This window comes from Dromiciops gliroides, chromosome 1 (genome assembly GCF_019393635.1).
Source record: "Dromiciops gliroides isolate mDroGli1 chromosome 1, mDroGli1.pri, whole genome shotgun sequence".
Lineage (NCBI taxonomy): Eukaryota > Metazoa > Chordata > Mammalia > Microbiotheria > Microbiotheriidae > Dromiciops > Dromiciops gliroides.
In genome coordinates this window covers 671,927,807-671,952,337 of record NC_057861.1, presented here as the reverse complement: position 1 = coordinate 671,952,337, position 24,531 = coordinate 671,927,807, and the positions used below count along the sequence as shown (strand labels likewise).

The 24,531-nt window shown below is 42.6% G+C and overlaps 1 protein-coding gene across 1 annotated transcript in view; it reads right to left on the bottom strand.

The window, feature by feature from the left end:
* CCDC13 (coiled-coil domain containing 13) overlaps positions 1 to 24,531 on the bottom strand; it is a 110,749-nt gene that overhangs the window by 75,962 nt on the left and 10,256 nt on the right. The window contains 3 exon segments of the mRNA XM_043978082.1: positions 227 to 343; positions 10,995 to 11,084; positions 23,162 to 23,304. Of these exon segments, the coding sequence (XP_043834017.1) occupies positions 227 to 343; positions 10,995 to 11,084; positions 23,162 to 23,304 (350 nt within the window).

Below are 24,531 nucleotides of genomic sequence, written 5' to 3'. Positions count from 1 at the left end.
CTTGAGACACGCCCAGCAAGAACTGCCTGACTTTCATGTGACTGAATATTTTCTACTTCTAAATAACAATCTATTGTTCTGGTCTCCCTTGAATCTCCCTCTCCTAGGAATTCAACTGAGCTTGGCTATAACCCTGCGGGGCTGGGGTGGGGGAAGAGCCATCTGTGATCTGCCCTTCTTGAGGCCCAGGTGAAGCCTATGATGACAAGAGGAAGCTCAGGGATACCTTTTGTGCAACTTTGAGCTCCTGTTTGATGGTCTGGATCTGGTTGCGATATTCTACCATCTTAAAGTTTGCTGAAGCCAGCTTGTCTTGCAAAGTTTTCACCTCTGGATTTTCGGCCTTAAGGGAAAAATAAACAGAAAAGGGATTTGTTTTCAAATTCGGAATGCTGAGCACCCAGGGGTAACAGAAAGGAGCCCAGATGGGACTAATAAGGAAAAGAGTTTGCCATATCAGGATCAGTACAAAATTTAGGGCTAGGAAGGATCTCAGAGGTCACCTGGGCCCCTCCCCTCATGTTATCAGTAAGAAAGCTGAAAGTGGCCTATATATCCCCCGGGGCACAGGCAGTAAGTACCACAGCTGGGACTCCAACCCACAGGTCCTCCGGCCCCAACTCCAGTGCCATCCCACACCGCCTCGACCAGATTTTTAAATGTCTTAGAATCATAATAGATTTTCATTAGTAGCAGCAATAACACTTTAAAAGAGAATCTCTAGTTAGAAGGGACCATATTCAACCCCCTCATCTTACAGATGATGAAACCAAGGTCTTGAGAACCCCAAAGAACTTGACACAGCTAGTAAGAGGGGAGCTAAGCCTGGAGCCCAGGTATTAAGATTCCGAGTCCAGTGCTCTTTTTGGGGGGGCAGGGCAATGAGGGTTAAGTGACTTGCCCAAGGTCACACAGCTAGTAAATGTCAAGTGTCTGAGGTCAAATTTGAACTCAGGTACTCCTGAACCCAAGGCCAGTGCTTTATCCACTGCGCCACCTAGCTGTCCCTCCAGTGCTCTTTTAACATCTATTGTATACACACACACACACACACACACACACACACACACACACACACACGCACACACACACGCACACACACACGCACACACACACACACTTCTGGGATGTCTTAAAACATTCTATCTATATGTATACATATATATATATACACACACACATATATAATATATATCTCCTAACATGTATGTCTACACATATATTAATGCATGCATATGTGTATGAATACATATAATATGAAATGAGCTGAGAAGAAAGTGGCAAACTACTCCAGTATCTTTGCCAAGAAAACCCCAAACAATGTCACAAAGGGTGGGACAGAACTGAACAACAAAAATATATGTATATGTGTATCTGCACATATGTATAGATATACACCCACAAATATATATATAGGCACACACATGCCTGTGTGTATATATATATACATGCAGCACATATGTATAGATATATATGCATTGTGTATAGACATGTGCTGTGTAACGATTGGAATAACGCCACCTGCTGGATACTTACTGTAGAAGAGTTCTGCCCATGAAGCGAAGGTCTTTGAGGGCAAGACCAGGAGTCTTTTCTTTGGTATCAGGAAGTGACGCGGACTAGTGGGAGGAGGAAGGAAGAGACTGGCGCTGACTCTGGGGCTCTTTCCTGAGGACGCTGGCGGAGAAGGGAGCTAGAAATGTGCTCTCCCTTTAATAGATAGGAATCTAGGCCTTTCTCTCTCTCTTTACCAAATTCTTATTCTCCTTAATAAATGCTTAAAAGTCTAACTCTTGCTAAAGCTTGTAATTGATTGGCGACCACTCATTAGATATTTTAGACAGTTTAGCTAGAATTTTAGCCCTTAACAGCTGTGTCTAGACATATATGTACACATGTCTAGACACAAGTATGCACACATATATTCCCCTTTTGTTATAAGTAGAAAGGCATTACAATAACCATAAAAGTCCAGCTTCTACCACTTGGATCATAGGATTTAGAGGTGGAAGGAGCCTTAGGGACCTAACTAAACTCTCTTGTATTACAGATGAGGAAACTGAGGCTAGAAAGTGTGAAATGGTTTAGCCACATTCCCACAGGTGGTGAGTATATAAGAGTCAAACTCAGATGCTTTGACAACAAATCCTGCGTTTTCTCCACGACATTGTATTTCCTTTTCTGTACAATGAGGTTAGACTCAATCAGTAGTTCCCAGCCTTTTCAAGAATGAAGACCACTTTTTAACGTTAAAATTTTTTTTATAGACCTTCAAATGGTAGGAGTTGTACTATTAATAGTCATTAATTTTTTAAAAAATGCATGACTGGGTATGGGCCCTTTGCAAAACCTTCATGACCTTGAAAAACCACCGTTTTGTCCTTAATGATTTCTAAGTTCCCTTCCAGTTCTAAAAAGCTGATGATCCCTTGGGGGCAGCTAGGTGGCGCAGTGAATAAAGCACTGGCCTTGGATTCAGGAGGACCTGAGTTCAAATCCAGCCTCAGACACTTGACACTTAACTAGCTGTGTGACCCTGGGCAAGTCACTTAACCCTCATTGCCCTGCCCCCCCCTAAAAAAAAAAAGCTGATGATCCCACCTCACAGGGTTGTTGGGAAGAAAGTGCTCTGTAAGGCTCTGAGTGCTATAAAAATATGACAATATGAGTTTCTGTTATATATGTGAGTTCTTCTCCTATCTTCTCCTGTTATCCTTTCTAAACAAATTTATTTTCATTGACAATGAAAAGAAAAAGGAAATTACTTCTCTTTAACATCAGATTTACACTCTTTAAAAATTTCACTTTAGAGGTAGTTTTGAAATCAGAAATACACATCCTCACTCCTTAGAGAATAGAAAATCTGGGTAGGACTTGGTCTTTGGTGGTACTGAGGCTCTCTAACCTTAACCTCACTCCCTTTTTCTGTCATTGTTTTTATATATGATTAATGTGGAAGATTAATCAACTGATTATCTTTCCATTCATCTCTCCAGTGGTCTTACGGGATGAATCATCTAAGATAGCTGTTTTCCAGACAGTTGAGGATCTGCCCCTTTAAATACCATTTTTTAAAAATGCTCAATATTTTGGATGGAAATCTTTCTAAAAGGTATGATGTATATTCCTGCCTTTTTAACTGGATGGCACCAAACATCAATTAACCTTTTCTAGATGACTCAGGGTCACTATAACTTCAATACTCATGGATTATTGGTGTTAAGGCTAGAAGGGACTTTAGCACTTTACAATGTGGGAAACTGTATTTTCCCAGCCTTAACATTTTAGCATGCACAAAAGGAAGGGAAGGGGAAAGGGGAGATAAAGAAGAGGCAAGATCCAGCTAGTAATCCAGTTTGACTGAAAAGTCAAAAGTACAAATTCCCCCCTGGTGTTCACACTGCTGTATAATGAGAAGGGAACACTGGATAAAGAGAAATGAGCAGGTCAGAGTCATTTTTCTGATAACACATTAAATAGCAGTTTCTATGTAACAAAGATACAATAGACAATGCCCTGTGTAACACGATTACCCAAAGCCCTTAGTGGAGAATGCAAGTGGAAATTCAGTAAGTTTGGAACCTGGTTTGCCTCAGGAGGGAGTTGTCCATTCCTGGATGTTTATCTGAGTTTTCTAAGCCTCTGGAGTTTAGATCATGATCCAGCTGATCCGAAATTTGATAATAGTTGTTGTCCTAAGGACTGTTCTGTTCCTTGGCCTGTGGAGATCTGATCAAAGCCTTTGATCATACACTTATCAATGGAGAGTATACTTCTGAATCAAGTCATTAAGGTTCTCTCCTCCAGCCCCATGCTTCTCCCCACCTAGCAATGACCTGTGGCAGCCCAGAAAGGCAGTGTGGTAGAATGGGCAGGGCATCTGAGTTTGGAGCAGGGTGCCACATTCCTATACTAGTTCCAACATTTACTATCTATGTGAGATCACATTACCTCTTTGATTCTCTGGGGATTTTATTGTCTCTTTAATGGGGATATTATTTGCTTTACTTGCCTCATGAAATTATTATGGGGTAAGTATCTTGGAAATTTTAAAATGCTGTAGAAATAGGAGCTATTTTATCATAGGTCCCAGCCGGGCCTGGATTCAGGAAGACTCATCTTCCTGAGTTCAAATCTGACCTCAGACACTTACTTGCTGTGTGACCCTGGACAAGTCACTTCATCCTGTTTGCCTAAGTTTCCTCATTTGTAAAATGAGCTGGAGAAGGAAATCTTTCTCAGTATCTTTGCCAAGAAAACCCCAAATGGGGTCACAAAGAGTTGGACACAACTCAACAACAACAACAACAACAACAACAAAGTTTTATACAAATTATTATTGTTGATTTGACTTGCACTATTCCTCCCAGGATGAGGTAGCCTTTGATTATAAGTTAAGTTGAACAAGGAAATCAAGTGTATGGATAGAACAGAGTCTGCCTGGCCAATTGGAGCCCCATCCTTAGAGCTCATGGTGCTCAATCTGACTGCTGCCAGCCTGACCTTGAGGAGGCAGCTGGGGAGCTTGTGCCCCAGAAGGCATGTGGCCCAAAAGGGCCAGGGTCCCCAGCTCTGAGGATTTGCAGGGTCATCTAAGGAGGAAAGATTTGTCCATATGCAATGCTGCCTGCAGAAGTGAACTTAGGATGGTAAATGCTTTGTAGAAACTCCTTCAATCATATTATTATTATTATACTATGTTATGGAAATGCTTGTTTTATTCTACAAATTAAAAATAATTTTAAAAAACTGTTTCATGTTTAAGCTCATTCTCCCTGGGGATAGACGCGATGATAGAAAGGAGAGCCTGCCACTAGGTGTTAACGGGCAATGCTTATGCTTTTATTCTTATTATATCTTCTCAATAAATATCCATTTGTGAAAGCTAATGAATGTTAATCTTAACTGGTTACATTAAATGAGGAACTAATCACTGGCCATTGATATGGGGTAGCATACATCAGAGTCTGGACTAGGAGATAGTAACCCCAGAGCCCTGAGTGGGAGATGTAGCCTTGCTTTAGGTCTCAACTCTTCAGTGAGAATGGGAGTTAAGGATCCTCAGAGTTTATAAGGGCTACAGAGACATACATACACGTGTATACACATACATACACACATACACACCCATACATCTATTTGTACTCTTTTGAGATCTTCATTAAATTATTCAACAAAGGGCAGCTAGGTGGCGCAGTGGATAGAGCACCGGCCCTGGATTCAGGAGGACCTGAGTTCAGATCTGGCCTCAGACACTTAACACTTACTAGCTGTGTGACCCTGGGCAAGTCACTTAACCCCAATTGCCTCACCAAAAAAAAAAAAATTCAACAAATGTTCATTAAAAACCTGCTATATGCTGAGCCCTATTCTGGGGAAGAGGGAAGGGAAGGTAATAAGCATTTATAGAGTGCCTACTATGCACCTGTGCTATGTAATATACAAATATTATCTAATTTGATCCTCACAACAACCCTAAGAGGTACATATTATTATTATCTTCATTTTACAGCTGAGGAAACTGAGGCAGACAGCAGGCAAGTGACTTCTCCAGGGTCACACAACTAGTAAGCATCTGAGGCTAGATCTGAATTCAGGTCTTCCTGACTCCAGGCCCAATGCTCTGTCCATGGCACCATGACACTGAGTAAGATACAGAGTTTAGATAAGATGGGGTTCTCCACTCTCATGGAGCTTACAAGGCCATCCATCTCTCTAAAGTGGCATGCCAAGTCTTTGCTTATTCACTCCCTCAAAGGAAGGGGAGATTGGTATATGTGCATGTGGGAACTGTACTTCTACCAACCTGCCCAAACTTGTTGGTGGACACACCATTATGGATGAACTACAGGGACGTTCCCCTGGGCTTCTGACTCCTAAAAGGGCCATAGTGGGGGAATTGATGATCAGGACAAAAGCAAAGGTAAAGAAATTGGGTCTATCTCCCTCAACACCAATCACCTGCTTTCTCTGCCCCCGCCCCTTCCCATGCAGATACTCCATGAATCCAGGAGCTGCCAGAGCATTGAAAACCACCTGGTGTTGACTTATCAGTTATGTGATCTGGGACAAGTCATTTCCTCTCTCTTAGCCTCAGTTTTCTCATTTATGAATCAAAGGGGATGATGGACTAGATTATCTCAAAAGCTTTTTCCCTTTTTCTACAATGTCATGTGCCATATCTCCACTTCCAGTCCAGTATTCTTTCCACAACATCAAACAGCCACTCTCCTAGAAAAGCTCAGTGTCGATTGAACTCTTTGAATATTTGTGTGCCCGTTCTTTCAGAGCATCCTTTCTGGGATACTCCGCTAAGTTGCACTCGTCCTGGCACTCAAACTCAAAGGCTGAGTCTTCCGAGGGTGCCTGCTACCCCTGGGTTCTAGAGTATGCCCAATGGGCATGCACTTCTCATCCTATGGCTCACAAGCCTCCATTGGTGTGCTGCCCATTAACAATCAGCCAACCCACACAATTACCTTTGAAGGAGGGCATTTAATAAGGTGGTGTGGTAAGAACAGCAGCTACACAACAAACTTGGGGTGTATACTCCCACTAATATAGCATCGAATGGAAGGCAGACACAAACAGAGTGCGTTGGTAGTGAGGCACACAGAGAGGGAACACATGCACCAAAGTAACTCACAACTTCAAGGCCTGAAAATCCTTTCTTCCTTTCATCGTAGAGTTATCCCACAGCTCTAACTCCTGGTTGCCAAGGCTAACTCTCTCAAGTGCACAGCAACGTCCTTTCTCCAACACCAGGGTATCCCCTCCTAGAAGTGGCTTCCTTCCTCCAGTAATAACCCCTTTCTATATGCATTTGCCTGGAGTATGCATTTCCACTTCCTAATAGATATAGTCTCTTCTACAGTGTCTGGTAGCTCTAATTTGAAGCAAAGTGGCTGATGGAGGTGATCCTTTAACACCTCCTTCCCCCAGTTAAAAATTTGCTGTCCCCAGAAAATCAATAGGGATGCTTTTTGGAAAAGTCTGTGTAGTATGGCTCACAAACGATCCAGAAATGAACATTCTTCCACCATAATTAGTGGGCCTTGATAATAAAAAATAGAAAAAAATAAAAAATAAAATAATTAGTGGGCCTTGGAATCACATTCACTTCCAAATAGCTGCTTTTAACAAAGCAGACATCATTTTGTGAAATATATCACTGAGCTTGGTGTTTACAAAGGCCTGCCCCAACCAAAAGACAGGAAGAAAAAGAAAAAAGGAAATCAAACTTCCCCTTTCAAAGAGAAAGCCTGATCCCTATAAAGCTGCCAGAAAACATGAGGCTTTCCCTATAGGGATTAAGGTACCAATGGTGGACTAGAAGTCACTTCCTCCCCTTTAAGTTAGAAACCAAGTAATTTTGTCTTGGTGTTTTGTGTAATAACACAGACGTGCAGGACCTAAAAGGGGTTAGGATCATCCTTTTCCCCCACCCATTAAAGCACCTATCCTGGTTCAGACTCACATTCACAGATCAAGTTTAATAGTGGGGTAAAAAATCCTCTGGGTCCCTACAATGCATAAGGTACCTATTTCCTGGGATCCCCTTTTAAACCAGAGGAAATATCCAACTGACTGCCTGAATTCGTCTGTCATGGGAACAACTATGCTATTTTAAAACTAAAATAAATTCAGAAAAGCCTCAAAGAAGTGTGCAGCTCCCAAAAAGAGATTACGCACTTGGAGTTGATTACTCAGGGTTTCTAAGCCAACAGGAAAATCTTATCCTATGAAAAAGATTCCATAAGACCCACAGATCAACTGATATGGACTCATGGCATGATAAAAAAAAAAAACCTGCCGGGAAAAGTAAAAAACCGTCTGGCAGAAATGAGGCTTAGATTAATACCTTACACCATATTTTGTAATGCATTCCAAATGGCTGCATGGCCTTATTGTTAAAGACTACACAATAAACAATTAGAAAAGAAACAGATCATATACCTCTTACAGCTATGGATGGGTGATCTATTCTTAATTGAACACCTTCTGCTCAAACATAATTAATGCACCTACAATAAGAAGGGGAGCAATTGAATGGAAAAAAACCAACAACTTTATATCAGATTTCCCTGTTAAGGGTTTGGTATCCAAGAGATATAAATGATTAACAGATATATAAAACAAAAAGTCATTCCCTAAGAGATAAGTGGTCAAAATGTGTAAACAGTTTTCCAAATAAGAATTTTTAAACTATTAACAACCCAGATGAAAGAATGCTCCAAATCACTCATAATAAGAAAAATGCAAATCAAAGCAACTCTGAGGTTTCATCTCACATTCTGTAAGTTAGCAAAGATGGCAAAAGGTGGGAACAGTCAGTTGTAACGATTGGAATGATGCCACCTGCTGGAGACTTACTATAGAAAAGCTCCACCATGAGGAGAAGGCCTCTGAGGACAAGCCATGTGGTCAAGGTCCTTAGCGTCAGGAAGTGACATTTGCTTGTGGGTACTGTCTATCAAGGCTACCAGCCAATCAACTTGAGGAGCCTCCCATTTCTGGGAGGAGGACGCGAAGTTGGAAGTGGACGCTGGTGGAGGGGTTCAGTCTTTTTTGGTTCCTGACCTCGCCATGGTGGGTCAAATGATGGGGTCTCTTAGAAATAGTTAGATTTTTACCTTTCTCTCTGATCCTAATGCTCTGTAATAAATATTTAAACACTTAAATACTCTTGCTAAAACTTGTAATTTATTGGCGACTACTCATTAGATTTTAGATAGTATAGCTAGAATTTTAACCCCTTATAGATAGCAACCACAAAGGGACCTTCTCCTCATGGCGGAGCTTTTCTACATTAAGTCTCCAGCAGGTGGCATCATTCCAATCGTTACACAGTGCTGGTGGGGTTATGTAAAGATAGGCACGCTAGTACATTTTTGGTGGATCTGTGAATCAGTACAATCATTTTGGAAAGCAATTAGGAATTGTGCAAATGAAGTGACTAAAACGGCCATACTTTTTGACCCACAGAGTCCACTACTAGGGAAACCAAGTAGATGTCCATCAATTGGGGAATGGTTAAACAAATTGTAGTCCATGAATGTAATGGTACATTACTATGTTATAAGAAATAACAAATATGATGAATACAAGGGAAAGCTTGGAAAAATATGAACTAATGCAAAATGAAGTAAGCAGGGACAAGAAAACAATATGCACAATGACTACAGCCTTGTAAAGTGAAAGAACAAACACACACACAAGCAAAAAGTGAATTTGAAAAATTACAAAGGACATGCATGATGTAAAAATAGATATAAAAAGATACTCCCATTTCCCCTTCCTTTTGCAGATATGGGAAGACTATGAGTATGATACATTGCACATATTTTCAGACTTTTCCTATGTATTGATCAGTTTTACTAATACTTTTACTTCTTTTTATTTTTTTTGTATTTAAAAATATTATTTGTTAAGGAGTGGCTCTCTGGGAGGGAAAGGAGAAGGGATAATAGGAAAAATGTTGGTGATAAAAAGGACATCAATAAAAATTTATTTTAAAAAATGAAAATGAATGAGCTTTCATGATGTACTCTAGGCAAATTATATATTGGGCAGCAAAGTGCCAGGCCTGGAGTCAGGAAGACTCATCTTCCTGAGTTCAAATCTGGCCTCAGACACTTACTAGCTGTGGGACCCCTTGACAAGTCACTTCACTGTGTTTTGCCTCAATTTCCTCATCTGCAAAATGAGCTGGAGAAGGAAATGGCAAACAACTCCAGCACCTTTGCCAAGAGAACCCCAAATGGGGTCAGGAAGAGTTGGACATGAGACATATTCATGAGGGGTAGAGAAACAAACAGCAATTAATACTTAAGTATACAACCATGCAAATGTAATCTCAAAGACACTAATCTATCTGACTTGTAAAGGAAGCACACTGGAAAATGGGTGATACAATCAGAGCTTGAAACAAAAGGAAAAAAACGCTAATTTTTCTCTAGTGGATCTCTGAAAAACTAGGTTATCCAAAAAGCAAAGTCCCAGATGGAGAATCACTCCTGTGGGACCCTACAAGTGCAGAGGTGACCTAAATATGTTCTGGATGAAGCCCCTGGAGTGCTAATACCAAGGTGCATTTCCATTCATAGGCTGGATCCCCAGATGGTGGCTACAACTGCTAGGTTCTAGAGAGTGCTCCAAATGTATATACTTATAATACTATAGCTAAAGAGTAGACACAGCTCTCAACAAAAGTATTTACCAGAAGGCATAATAAGCAGAGTAGCTATAAAATATCCCTTCAAAATAGTCCTGGGGTACACTCTCCCACTATAGGTAGCTAGATGACTCAGCGGATAGAGCACTGGAACTGGAGTAAGGAAGACCTGAGTTAAAATCCAGCCTCAGACACTCACTATCTGTGTGAATCTGAGCTAGTTACTTAACCTGTGTTTGCCTTAATCACCCTGGAGAAGGAAATGGCAAACCACTCCAGTATCTTTGCCAAGAAAATCCCAAATGGGGTCACAAAGAATTGTACATGACCGAACAAGTGACATTTTCACACTAAAGTATGAATGATTACCAGTTTCTTAACAATGAGGAAGCTGCTAACATAGTGGAAAGAGTCAGAGAACTTGTTTCAAATCTGTTTAGGTACTTAACACCCTCGTGACCCATGTTTCCTTAAGCACTAACCTTAACTCTCCTAGTTTCCTTACTGGTAAACTGAGGGAGAGGGACAAGACAATAACAGTAACTCATGTTTGGTTTTTGGAACAATCCTCTGAGTTAGGTAGCACAAATATCCTTACCCCAATTTTACACAAGGAAACAAGCTCCAAGAAGGTAGGACGTGTGTACGTGTTGGAGTCAACTATTATGGTCCCTAAGCACCCTCAAAGCTCTGGTATCTAGAGTCCTGTGGTGCTCAAATTCTCTTAGAGATCTTAGGCTATAGGTAATTATGGGGCAAGAGTTTTAAAGGCAATTACAAGGATTACACAGTCTTCTTCAGGTCAAAACTTAATTCATACCAAGATTCCTTCCATTGTCTTGGGATTGAACTGCTTGGTCACTGACTCTCGGCCTCCTTGTGCCTGGATCTTTGCCAAAGCTGTCTGTAGCTGAAAAAGGAAATGATTTGACTTAACATTTAATTCTATTCAGCAATTATCCAGTAAAAATAAAGCACTCTGATGCTGAGGGGTGAGGTGGGCTTAGCATTTCTATTTTTACTTTATGATTTCTGAATATTTCTGATCATTATGTTATTTTTTTTTCAGAAAACTACAATGAGAGAGGAAACTTGAACAAGAATACCTACCTTAAAATGAGTGTAGAAGAAGATACAGAAAAGGAGACAGAGGAGTGATAAGAGAGGTAGGTGGTAAGAGAGGTGAATGTAAGAAAAACTAAGATGCAGAGTTTAAACTACTTAAATAAACCTTTCTTAAGTGCCTACCATGGACAAGACACTATATCAGTCACCAGGGGAAGTACACAGGTAAATAATAAGACTTAGTCCCTGCCTTTAGAGGCTTAGAGTCTAATAGGGGTGATAAAATATGCACACAGATAAACATAAAACAAATTAGAATATGTCAAATACATAGGAGGAGAAAGAAAGTGTTGTCAGATCAGATAAGGGGAAGATTTCTTCCAGCTGGGGGAAACTGAAGGCATCTTGGAGGAGGTGATGTTTGACCTGGGTTTTAATGGGTGGGCAAGTTGTCAACAGGTAGAGAATATTTCAAATGGAGGCAGGGAAAGACAGAGATAAGAATCTGAGGTAAGCAGCAGTCTGATCTCACCAAAACAAGGAGCATATGAAAAGAAGTAGTATAAAAGACAGGTTGAAGTCAGAATGTGGAGGGCTTTAAATACCAAGCTATACAGTCTGGATGTTTACTCCATAAGCAAGAACAGTTTTTGAGCTGGAAAATGATGGGATCTGATATATGAATCAGGAAAATGCTTCTAGCTGTAATATGAAATATGTTGGGGAGTGGGAAGAAAATAGAAACTCATAGAGTCTAGGCAAAAGAGAATGAGGGGGGCAGCTAGGTGGCGCAGTGGACAGAGCACTGACTGGAGTCAGGAGGACCTGAGTTCAAATCCAGCCTTAGACACTTGACACTTACTAGCTGTGTGACCCTGGGCAAGTCACTTAACCCCAATTGCCTCACCAAAAAAAAAAAAAAGAGAATGAGGACCTTACCTAGAATAATGGCAGTGGAAATAGGAAGGATGAGAACAGTTGAAAAAAAGATATTTTGGAAACAGAACTGATACTTCCCCAATTTATGTGGTAAATAATGGATGGGATGGGTAAGGGTAAAATTTAAAATGATGCTCTTTGTTGGAAAGACTTAGGGAGTTCTTCCACTTGCTCCTAGACACTGAGCTATGTCCAAGCTAGACTGATTGATGACTGAAAGCCAGGGGAGATGAATGTTTTCCAAGGAGTCCTCCTATCCCCATAGTTTATAAGAGCAAGCTCTCAGAATGGCTCACCCCCTTCTTCTGCATACTCTCTTCTTTGCATTTTCAGGCTCAAGCACAGCAAAGGGGGATGGGAAGACACGATTTCTCCCTCCTATTGCCTAGGAGCAGAAAACAGTAATTTTCATGAGAAGCGGATGGCAAATAGCCTGTGAAGGGAATTTCTGGACCTCCAGTATTCGGGTATCTTCCTGTCTCCTTTTCTGAGCACAGGTCCGAGACTGCTGTCCCTAAGACTGGCCTTTCCATGCAAGGTGTAGAGTTCCCAAGAGATCTAGAGTTCCTGAATTTGAGAGTTCGGGCACTAGCTTCCTAGAGGAAGACTTCCTCAGTAACATGCTTGGAGAAGACGATCCTCAAGAGATAATTGTTCTGTAGCTGGAGGACTGATGCCCTACTTTGGGGAGAGGCATCAAAGTAAGAGAGCTGGACTAACTCTTGCCAACCCTGCCATTGCAGGGAGGTGCTCACACAGAGTGGGTCTGAGGTAAATGGGAAATATTGGTTAAACAATCCTTTAATGTGTCCTTACCTTCTGGCCAGGAGAATGAAGGGAGCAGGTGAGAGGGGAGTCTAATGGGCTGCAGAATTCCTTATTTTCCTGTATTTGTTCATGGGCTTCTGTGAGTCCTTAACTGAGAAGCAACTAGGTGGTGCAGTGGATAGAGCACTGGGCCTAGGGTCGGGAAAATCTGGGTTCAAATTAGGCCTTAGACAATTCCTCAGCTGTAAAATGGGAATCTACATCCCAACATCGTCGTGAGGATCAAATGAGATAATGTTTGTACAGCATTCAGCACAGTGCCTGGCACAAAGATGTTTGAGGAATACTTGTTCCCTTCTTCCTTTCTTTGTATCCTGTGTACTTTCTGTAATGGGTGAAGTAAGTTTTGTGCTATGGCCAATACTCATATATTGAGTGCCTAGGGAGAAGGAGTTGGGACACCCTGTTACCCACATTGGGAAAAAAGCTGGGAGTCATACCTAAGCTTTATTCAGGTTTCTCCCAGACTTTCTAGGGCTTCAGCATGAGCCAAAGGGAGATAATGACCCTTTGGGATCATCCCACAGGGTTGACCTGGTCCATGGGAACCTAAAGTCCCTTGGAGAGGAAGAAGCTGGTTCACAGCTGATGAAGAGTGGTGAGGAAGAAGCAGCAGGAAGGGCACATTATTTATTTAGGAAATGTGTTGCTGAAAGGAAGAAGATGGTCTGTAGCCCAAGAGAGCAGCAGCAGGGTTGAAGAGAGGTGTTTTCGTTGTTTTGTTTTAAGATGGGAAAACTGAGCATGTTTTCTGGCAGAAGAGAAGGAGCCAGTGGAGAGGAAGAGATTTGCAATGGAAGGGAGAGAGAGATGAAGAGGGGTCCTGGAGGAGACAAGAGGGGCAAGGGTCAAAGACACAGGTGGAGCAGTTAGCCTTGCCATGAGGTAAGCAACCTCCTCAGAGAGTGAGGAAGGAGGAGAACATGACTGAGGACACAGGGTTCCTGTTAGATGACTTCAATCTCAGTCAAGCAGGAGGGCAAGGTCTGTGTGTTTGGAGGTGGAGAGCCTGAGGACAGAGGGAAAGATATGGAAAAAGAACTAAGCAGAATGGGAAACCTAAGATTTGACTCCCATTTCCATAATACTTTAAGGTTTACAAAGCACATTGCTCAAAACATCCCTGAATGTGAAGAGGGTGAGTACTGTTATTCACTGTTACAACTGGGGGAGACAAGACTCCCACAGGTAAAGCAGAGCCCAAAGTCACAAAGTTTGTGGGAGAGTGGAAATTTGAACTCAAAGTCCAGTCCTCTTTCCTCTACACCTTGATTCTCAAACTTGCTTAAGGACTGAAATCACAGTGATACAGGGTAAGGAGAACTTGGAGGTGCAGCCTCACTTCTACTACTTACCAGTTATGTGACCTTAGACGAGTTACTTGCCCTTCAAAGGCCTCAGTTTTTTCCTCCCCAAAATAAGCAATTTAAACTAGATGATCCAGTTCTGTTGAGTTGTTGTTTTTTTTTTGGGGGGGGGGCAGGGCAATGAGGGTTAAGTGACTTGCCCAGGGTCACACAGCTAGTAAGTGTCAAGTGTCTGAGACCAGATTTGAACTCAGGTCCTCCTGAATCCAGGGTCGGTGCTTTATCCACTGTGCTACCTAGCCGCCCCTGATCCAGTTCTAAGGGGGTTTTTTTGTTTTGTTTTTGTTTTGTTTTGCAGGGCAATGAGGGTTAAGTGACTTGCCATGGTCACACAGCTAGTAAGTGTTAAGTGTCTGAGGCCGGATTTGAACTCAGGTCCTCCTGAATCCAGGGCCAGTGCTTTATCCACTGCGCCACCTAGCTGCCCTAGATGATCCAGTTCTAACATCCTTCATCAGAAGTATCCAAAATTATTTCATATTTCAATACACTAAACAGCACAGCCTATGAAACCTGTAGCACCTCTCAGGCAAGAGAACTGGTTATTTCTCTCATAATAAATAATTCTTGGGGAGAGCCATGGTTTTTCTTTTCCTTTTTCCTATTTCAAAGTCCAGTCTTTCAAGGATATCTCTGACTTTGTCCCCAGATTTACCCCACCTAGACCATTTTATCTCAGTGGAGTTGTTGACCCACCCAACTATAAAAACTTTATAAAGAAAATCTAATCTGAGTGAAATCCGGCCCATTGTGTTCTAGTCTGAGTGATCAGTCACTTCCCAGCCCCTTATTAAAATAGGGTCCCCTATCATTATAATATTCATTCTTCTCATTAAAATTGTTAATCAGAGTTGATTGCTGCCTGTCAGGAACACCCACTCTTCCAAGGGCATATAAATGCCAAGAAGCCACCATGATCCATCTTTGGCAATTGAGAGTGCCACTAACCCCTTTTACTACTTAATTAATAATAATTAATAAAATGATTAATTACCCATAAACTATGTCTCTCAAACTTTTTATATGTCACACCTGTTTCAGATAAACTCCAAGCAGTGCTTAATGATTAAAAACAAATGTATGGGGACAGCTAGGTGGCGCAGTGGATAGAGCACTGGCCCTGGATTCAGGAGGACCTGAGTTCAACTCCGGCCTCAGACACTTAACACTTACTAGCTGTGTGGCCCTGGGCAAGTCACTTAACCCCCAATTGTCTCACTAAAAAACAACAACAACAACAACAAAAACCAAATGTATCCTTTAGCCCTGCCCTAATATCCTCTTCTGACATGTCCTTGGGGTGGGGAAGGGGACTCTGGGCTCTCCAGAGTAATGCTAGTAGAGCACAAGTTTTCACAGTTCCTACCAAGCTGGAAAGACTTCAAGCATAGGTCCAGAAATAGACTGCATGTCTTCCAAGCATCAGCCTGGCTCCCGATGGGGAGACTCATCACCAGAGGGTCTGCTGCCAAAGAGGAGTTACATCCCCCCCCCCAAAGGCCCATGTCAATGTATAGCAGATCGAAGTCTCTGGAGTTTCGGAAGTAGGTGACGATGGCCAGAGTTGGTGTTGCGATATCATTCTAAAGTTTAGAACGTGCTCTGGAGACACCCTCACTTCACAGAATCACAGTTTTTCAGAGTTATAAAGGACTTACGTACCATCTAATCCAACCTGTACCAACATAACCTCACCTAACAAGTGATTTTCACTTTCATGGCTTTTGCTTCAACACCCGCCACCCCTTGTGGCTCCTCACCCCACTTTTGAACAGCCCTAACTGCTAGGAAGATTTTCTGGACTTCAAATATATAAAAAAAAAAAAAACCCAACCCTAACCCCTCAGGCTTCTGAGTTTGTTATGACAAAGTCAAGCCTTCTCTTCTCCAGGCTAAACATTCCAATGCCTTCAACTCCAGCAGGGTTCCAAGGCTTTCCTCATTCTAGCTGTCCTCCTCTGGACCCTCTCCAGCCTGTCAATGGTCCTAAAATGTGCGCCCAGAACTGCTCACGATACCCCCATGCAGTCTGGCCAAGGCAGAGAACAGCACAATTAACTCCTGTTTTTGTGAAGGCCAAGAACCCCCTCTCTTGTCTGTCACCGTCGTTTTGGGGTTTTTTTGCCTCATTGAGCTTGCAGTCTTAGACCTCAGCATGACCACATGAGGTAGGTAATACAGGTATCATCTTCCTTATTTCACAGCTGAGGAAAACAGATACATGGAGAGGCCAAGAGATTTCCCCAAGGTCACATATCTAGAAAGTGTCGAGCCCAGATTGAAACTGAGACAGAGAAACCTGTCAGTTCAGAGCTATTTGACAGGCAAACACTCATTTTTATAGGGTGCACTCGAGCTAAAATCTAGGTGTGTCTGTGGAATTTTCCTAATACCTGTATCAAGACAAGGAAATACATTTGCAGGGAAGGCTGTAGAATTTCCCTGGAGGTTTTGTTTTTGTTTTTGTTTTAGAATAGCATGATGATTTTTCCCAAATGAGTTCGATGCAACTCAAACTCAAGAGCCTCCCAAGGCTCCTTCTAGCCCAAGGATGCAGGGATTTGAAGGTTAATTGCAATGCAGCTGAAAAGCATCAGATTGACATGAATCCTCCATTTAGCCACAGGGTAGATCTATGAGCACAGCTTGAAGAGGGACCACCTAAAGAGAGTAAAAGTTTCTTTTTCTTCAACTCTTCCACCAATATTCTTGCCAACAGCAACGATTTTATAGGAGGACAAGGGCTATAGAGTGGTGTTGCCTGGGGCCCATCAAAGAGTGTGTTCTTAGGTCTTATCTTAACTGTTTGAACCACAACCCCCATCTCTGGTTTCTTTGCTCTAGTCTCCCAATAGCCACCAAACAAAATGAACTGATGACAGTGTTCTTGGGGGGCTTTCACACTGTAGAGTAAAGAGTTCTGAAGTGGGAGTCAGGAGCCAGTGTGGTGGAACTGGAGACAGAATCTGGGCTCCGCTACTTATGATGTTTCATCAGTCCTTTTCCTCTTTCTGGACATCAGTTTCCCACTGTGTAAAATGAGATGGAGCAGCTAGGTGGTGCAGTGCATAGAGCACTGAACGTGGAATCAGGAAAACTCATCTTCAAGAATTCAAATCCGAGGGGGCAGCTAGGTGGCACAGTGGATAGAGCACCGGCACTGGAGTCAGGAGCCTCAGACTAACTTAACACTTACTAGCTGTGTGACCCTGGGCAAGTCACTTAACCTTGGTTGCCTCAGTTCCTCATCTATAAAATGAGCTGGAGAAGGAAATGGCAAACCACTCCCATACCTTTGCCAAGAAGACCCTCAATGGGGTCACAGAGAGTCAGACACAGCTGAACAACAACAAAAATGAGAAGGTTGGACTAGATGATCTCTGAGGTAGTCCATGACTTCGCCAATGCATCAGATTACAGCTATGATGTGAGCCTTACCTTCAGAGCTCTGTGCTAATTCCCCACTTATTTACCATTTAAAATGGACCTCTTCTTGTCCCTGTGTTAGGAATTCCGACTTGTTTGTAGATTTATGCTTTCTATTTTGTTTCTCAGCCTAGAGAGGGAGCTAGACAGTGTAATGGTTAGAGCGCTAGGGTTGAAATCAGGAAGACCTGAGTTCAAATCCAATCCTAGACACATAATGGGTATTGACATTGGGCAAGTCACTAACTTCTGACCTGTTTATCTCAAGTTTTCGCACCTACTTCCTAGGGTTGTTGTGAAGATTAAATGAGATACGGGCAGCTAGGTGGCTCAGTGGATAGAGCACCAGCCCTGGATTCAGGAGGACCTGAGTTCAAATCTGACCTCAGACACGTGACACTTACTAGCTGTATGACCCTGGGCAAGTCACTTAACCCCAATTGCCTCACCCCCCCAAAAAAAAAGATTAAATGAGATAATATTTGTGAAGGAACACCAGTGTCTGGCACACAGTTGGCACTGTATAAATAAATTCTTATTCCCTTCCCTTCTTTCTCATCTGGCATTGCTTGGATCATAAGATCTATAAATCAAATAAGAGGGCAGAGATTACTGAGCCACACCACTCCATGGGCATGCACTCATAGCAGTCTGAGAGCCTTTGCTGATTAACTGAACACTTCACATTTCAATAAACCTCACAAAATTGCTATGAGCAAAGTACTGTACTCTGCAAAACTTACTTAAGGTATAAGTGTGGGTTTCTGTTACTCTTTGCAGACAGATCCTTCCCATATCAGTACAACAACTTCACTATGGACATGGTTCCTAAGGCCCTTGCCTGAAAGTTTCTCTCCCCACCAATCTCTAGTAGGGTTTTATCCAGGTCTCCACCACACCTTTACTATTTGTGAAAAGGAAAAGTGGGGAACTCCAGTTCCATAATAATGACCAGGACATGACATCAATACAAGAGATCATCAGCAATCAATACTCTGTGTCTATTCCTTAATCTATTGGACCAGCAGAGGCAGCCCACGTTTTTTACTAAGCTAGGTCTGAAGAGGAGCATGTGATATGGTTTGCATTGGCCAGAGTAACAAATTGAAGACCATATTCCAGACGCAATATAAACAGACAATGGTAAAAACTAATAATACCATTTGGACTCTGATGTGCCTGCCACACCCAGTTGTGCATAAGTGTGTCGTTCCTGGACATACCCCACATTTCTATGTGGGACAGCACTTTAAAGATGGTAAATTATAGGACCCCATCAAAGTGGAATTCAACCAGTGAAAGCTGCAGCACTTACCCTCATCCAATGGGGAGATGCTAAGAATAATCACAGGTACATGAGACACTCAAAGGGCAGGAAAACACACACTCCCCTTCCTACCTTCTCAAAGATCAGCACAGAGATATAAAGGAGAGTTCTCAGAAATGCTGATGATGTATTTATATTTCTGAAACTCCAGAGGCTTGCCAGGGCCTGACTGACTCTTGGAAAGGAACTAAAATTAATATGGAAAGACCTGAATTCAAATCCTGTCCCTGATACTTTCACCATGAGTTAAGTAACCCTTGGCTGCAGTTTCCTCATTTATAAAATAGGGAAAATAATATAATGTCATCTTCACAGGGTAGTTGTGAGGTTCAAATGAAATAATGTATGCAAAGCATTACATAAAGTCAGTTTGTATTATGATGGTGCCACAATAGCAGCCTAGTACTGTGAGCTGGAGGACTCTGCTTTTCTTCTTTAAATCCTCTACCTCATGGTGCCATCTTGTTTCTTCCAATGGCAGCCCAGAGCAGTCCATCTGTGTGTGAGAGGCTTGGCCAGACCATCGTCTGTTGCCATGAGACTTCATCAGCTCACTGCTCACAGCTCTGCTGCTACCCCTGGCCAGGGTGTTGACAGTAATCAACCCAAACACAAAAACCTCACCTTTCCTAATAACTCAAACCATCCAGACAATTAGCTCTTTTGACAGAATTTTGCTTCTAAAACTCTGTCTTTTCCTTCTACACCACAGTTTACCTTCCTGGTACTTCTCCTTGCTGACACCCTGCACCTGGATGATGCCCAAGGGTTACCTGGAGCCTGGGATGCCAAATAGCCAGGGATCATGACTTGCCTCTTTAAAAGCAGGCCAGGTGGGGGCAGCTAGGTGGTGCAGTGGATAGAGCACTGGCCCTGGATTCAGGAGAACCTGAGTTCAAATCTGGCCTCAAACACTTGACACTTACTAGCTGTGTGACCCTGGGCAAGTCACTTAACCCTCATTGCCCTGCAAAAAAAAAAAAAAAGCAGGCCAAGTGAAAAGCTAAGAAATCCTGTCTTGGCTATGTCTGAATTCTATGGAACCTCCCCCCTGCATCCTCCCTTGTTATGTTCTTATGTGAACTTGGGATCATAATGTCCTCTCTTAGGCCTCTTCAGTTCTTCGTGTTAGAACCTTGCCTGTTACTGACCTTGGGCAAGGAATTCTGCTCTTCAAGTCTTTACATCAGTGGCCTGGCTAGTTTGTGGATGGATACTTTGGGTTATGCTGAACTCAATCATGCTCTGATTTCAATACTTCAAAAGATATAAGGCTTCATCAGTATAGGCACTCCCTCCACAGGTGCAGATCAAAGCCTCACCATTACCTTATAGGACATAACTTGCTGTGACCAAAAAACATTCATCAGCCGGTGTCCAGCTTCCTTGGGATGAACCTTCCTGCACTTAGGTAGGCTGGTCCTTGGACTCAAGACACAGAATCCCTTAAAGAACCTGGACTTGAAACCTCTTGAGGTTCCAAGGACACCCCCCCCCCCACCGGCCAGAGCTTGCAATTCATTGACTTATTCTGCAAAAACCATCCTGATGAGGCTTTGGAATAGGATTTGAGTAGAAGCCATGACATAAGTTTCATCATTTCATTGCTTTGAATGGAGATTTTTTTTTTTAATTAGTAAATGTTGAAACCTTTCTCCTTCCTATCCAGTGATCTGACCATATGCCTACGAGTCCTCAAGTACATACTTTAGCTAGGAAAAACAAAACAAAAACAAAACCCCAAAGGGTCACTGATGGGTCATCATCAGATTTCAAGGTAGACATGAAAATATACCTTTTTCTTGGAAAGGTGTCCCCCCCCCCATTAATCCATCCTTCCTAGCCTAGCCTGCATAATGACATTCCTTATGTACAGATCCAATCATGCCGCTTCTCTGCTCAGAAATCTTCATCTGATCCCTATTGCCTCCCACGTAAAATTCAAACTTCTTTTCCCAGTATCCAAGGCCCTCTACAATTCTGACCTTTCTAGCTTTATCTGAAATAACTCCTCTCCAAATTCTCTGAACTTCAACCAAACTGGACTGCTCTCCTAGCTCCTTTCCTACAACACTCAGTGACCTTTCACACCTCCATGTCTTTGTCCACACTGCCCTATGCTTAGATTCTTCCCCTTTTGCCCATTTAATTCCTTTGTTTTTGTTGTTGTTCAGTCATTTCAGTTATATCCAAATCTTCCTGACCCCATTTGGGCTTTTCTTGGTAGGGAGAAGATACTGGAGTGGTTTGCCATTTCCTTCTCCAGTTCATTTTATAGATGAGAAACTGAGGCAAACAGGGTTAAGTGACTTGCCCAGGGTCACACAGCTAGTGAGTGTCTGAGGCTGGATTTGAATTCAGGATGATTAGTCTTCCTGATTCCAGGTTTGGCACTCTAACTATTGTGCCACCTAGCTACCCTAAAATATTTCTCTTTGACCCCATTTGGGGTTTTCTTGGCAAAGATACTAGAGTAATTTTCCATTTCCTTCTCCAGGGGCAGCTAGGTGGCGCAGTGGATAGAGCACCGGCCCTGGAGTCAGGAGTACCTGAGTTCAAATCCGGCCTCAGACACTTAACACTTACTAGCTGTGTGACCCTGGGCAAGTCACTTAACCCCAATTGCCTCACTTAAAAAAAAAAAGTATTTCATTTCCTTCTCCAGCTCATTTTACAGCTAAGGAAACTGAGGCAACCAGTGTTAAGTGACTTGCCCAGAGTCACACAGCTGGTAAGTGTCTGAAGCTGAATCTGAACCAGGTCCTCGTGACTCCAGATGAAGACCCCTCTCTATCCACCGCACCACCTAGCCATGCGTTTAATTCCTACCAACCCTTTAAAGCACAATTCGAACATCATCTCTTTTGGGAAGCTTTGCAGGAATTGTCTTGTTTTTCTCCGGGTCTCCCCACAGCACCTAGCACAGTGACTGAAGAACAGTAGGTATTCAATAAAAGTTTGCTGTTTTTAGCTCGAAGCTTTTCCTGATTCTCTTCCTCTCACTCTACCCCCTCGCTAATAATCTTTGTCCTAAGACTTCACATAGCGCTTTGTGGCTTTCTAATGTAACTCACTTGCCATTATGTAGTTTTCTGTGCTTGTGTTCTGTCCCTCTACGAGACTATAAGCTTTTTGAGGGCAGGAATTGTGTTTGGGTCTAATTTTTTAAATCTCTCCTAGCACAAAGCACAGAATTCAGTGCACAGTCAGTGTTTAATAAATTTGTATCATAGGCAATTGAAGAAAACCAGAATCCCAGAATTAAGCACAAACCCAAATAAAATCGAGTCTTCCTTGGCTCAGCTTATTACCCTTATGAGTAAGGGAAGATGATCCACTTGGATATGGCTTTGCTCATAATAAAAGAGGGTTTTACATTAGATTTAAAAAAAACAACAGATAACATGAAAACCAAAAGGCACAGTAAAGTGAAATGGCATCGAAAGAAATTCCACTTTCATTTTCTGAAGCAAATTAGCAGTTGTAACAGCTGGCTTCCTATTCATCTTGTTTCATTGTTCCCTTCTGTTTCTTTCTCTCTGTCTCTGAATTCTGTCTGTCTCTGTCTCTCTCTATGCCTCTGTCTCTGTCTTTGTCCCTCTGTCTCTCTCTCTTTCTCTCTTTGTGTCTCTGTTTCTCTGTCTCTCCTCTCTGCCTCTGTCTTTCTGCTTCTCTCTGTCTGTCTGTCTCTGTCTTTCTCTGTCTCTGTGTCTCTGTCTCTATCTATCTATCTATCTATCTATCTATCTATCTATCTATCTATCTATCTATCTATCTATCTATCTATCTATCTATCTATCTATCTATCTATCTATCTATCTATCTATCTATCTATCTATCTATCTATCTATCTATCTATCTATCTATCATCTATCTCGCCTTGCTTGATGCCTGCAGAGAGCAAGGACTTTGTTACCAACCCAGCTAACTTCAACCAAGCTGAAGAACAGCAAAGGAGACCTCAGTTCGGCCAGAGAAAGTCCTCCAGCAGCACCAGAATGATCTCAAGGTACAAGAATGATCAAAACACCTCACTTCTCTTTCCAGGTCTCGGACTCGATTGTTCAGTTGTTTCACTCTGGTCTTTTCGCTCTCTGTCTCAGCAGTCAGGTCGCGATTCTTCTTAGACAGCTCCACGATCTTGGTGGCTATGACATCTCCCGCCATACCAGCTGTCCCTGGATAAAATCGGAGAAAAATGACTAGGCCAATGGAAACTCAGCCCTCTTAGCCCCCAGCCCCCAGTGCTATCCTCGGGTGGGCGGAGTCCTCAGTACAATGGTAACCCCCACAAAGTGGGCAGAGATCAGAGCTCGTCAGGCAATTCACAGCAATCCAAGAGTTGCTATTTCTTAGGAAAAGCAGCATCCTTCTCCCAATGACTCCGTCTATTAAGGAGGGCAAAGACTACTGTCCTCAGTTTATAGGGAAGGAAACAGTCTTCCCGAAGTGACTTGTGCAGCTGAGTTTTGGAGCCCAGACTCAAGCAGAGGTTCCAAGGTTCTTCTGGCTCTTTCCACTGACTGACTAACTGACCGACTGTATGATGTCAACTAAACCTACAAGCCAACATTATGTCCTTTGAATGGAAACGTGGCTGCCTAGGGATCCTACAGGCTGGCTTTAAAATATAAAAAGGTCATAGGTCAGAGAATTCAGTGCTAGAAGATTCAACGACCATCTAATCCAACCCTTTCATTCTGTAGAAGAGAAAATTGAATCCCAGAGACATTAACGAGTAGTTCTAGGTCACACAGGGAGTTGGTAGTAAGGCTGTGATGTCAGCCTAGGTCATGTGACCCCTACTTTAGGAAGGACCTCCACCAAGCCTGCCCCGCCCCCTCATCACCTGATACCCCCGGCCCCAATCACTCCAGGCTCCTAGCTGCCGGTACCACTTCCCCTATTTGAATGTAAGCTATTTGGGGGGCAAGGACCTTCTTTCTAGCTTGCTTGTGTTGGTATCCTTGGTGCCTGGCATACAGCTACATGTGTGGCCAGTTAATAGCAGGGCCAGGATGTGGACCTGAGCCCAACTAGTCTTAAATCTTGGGTTCTTGGGGGCAGCTAGGTGGCGCAATGGATAGAGCACTGGCCCTGGATTCAGGAGTACCTGAGTTCAAATCCGACCTCAGACACTTAACACTTACTAGCTGTGTGACCCTGGGCAACTCACTTAACCCCAATTGCCCCGCAAAAAACAAAACAAAACAACAACAACAAAAAATTCTTGGGTTCTTTCTACCACACCACAGTGCCTGTGATGTCAGAAATCAAAGTTTCAACTTGGGAAAGAAGCATAGCAGAATGGGGGGAAATGAACTGGAAGGGGAGGCGTAGAACTCTGGATTCAACTCCTCTGACTCTCACTCTCTTGCAGTGAGACCCAGACAAGTCACATGCCC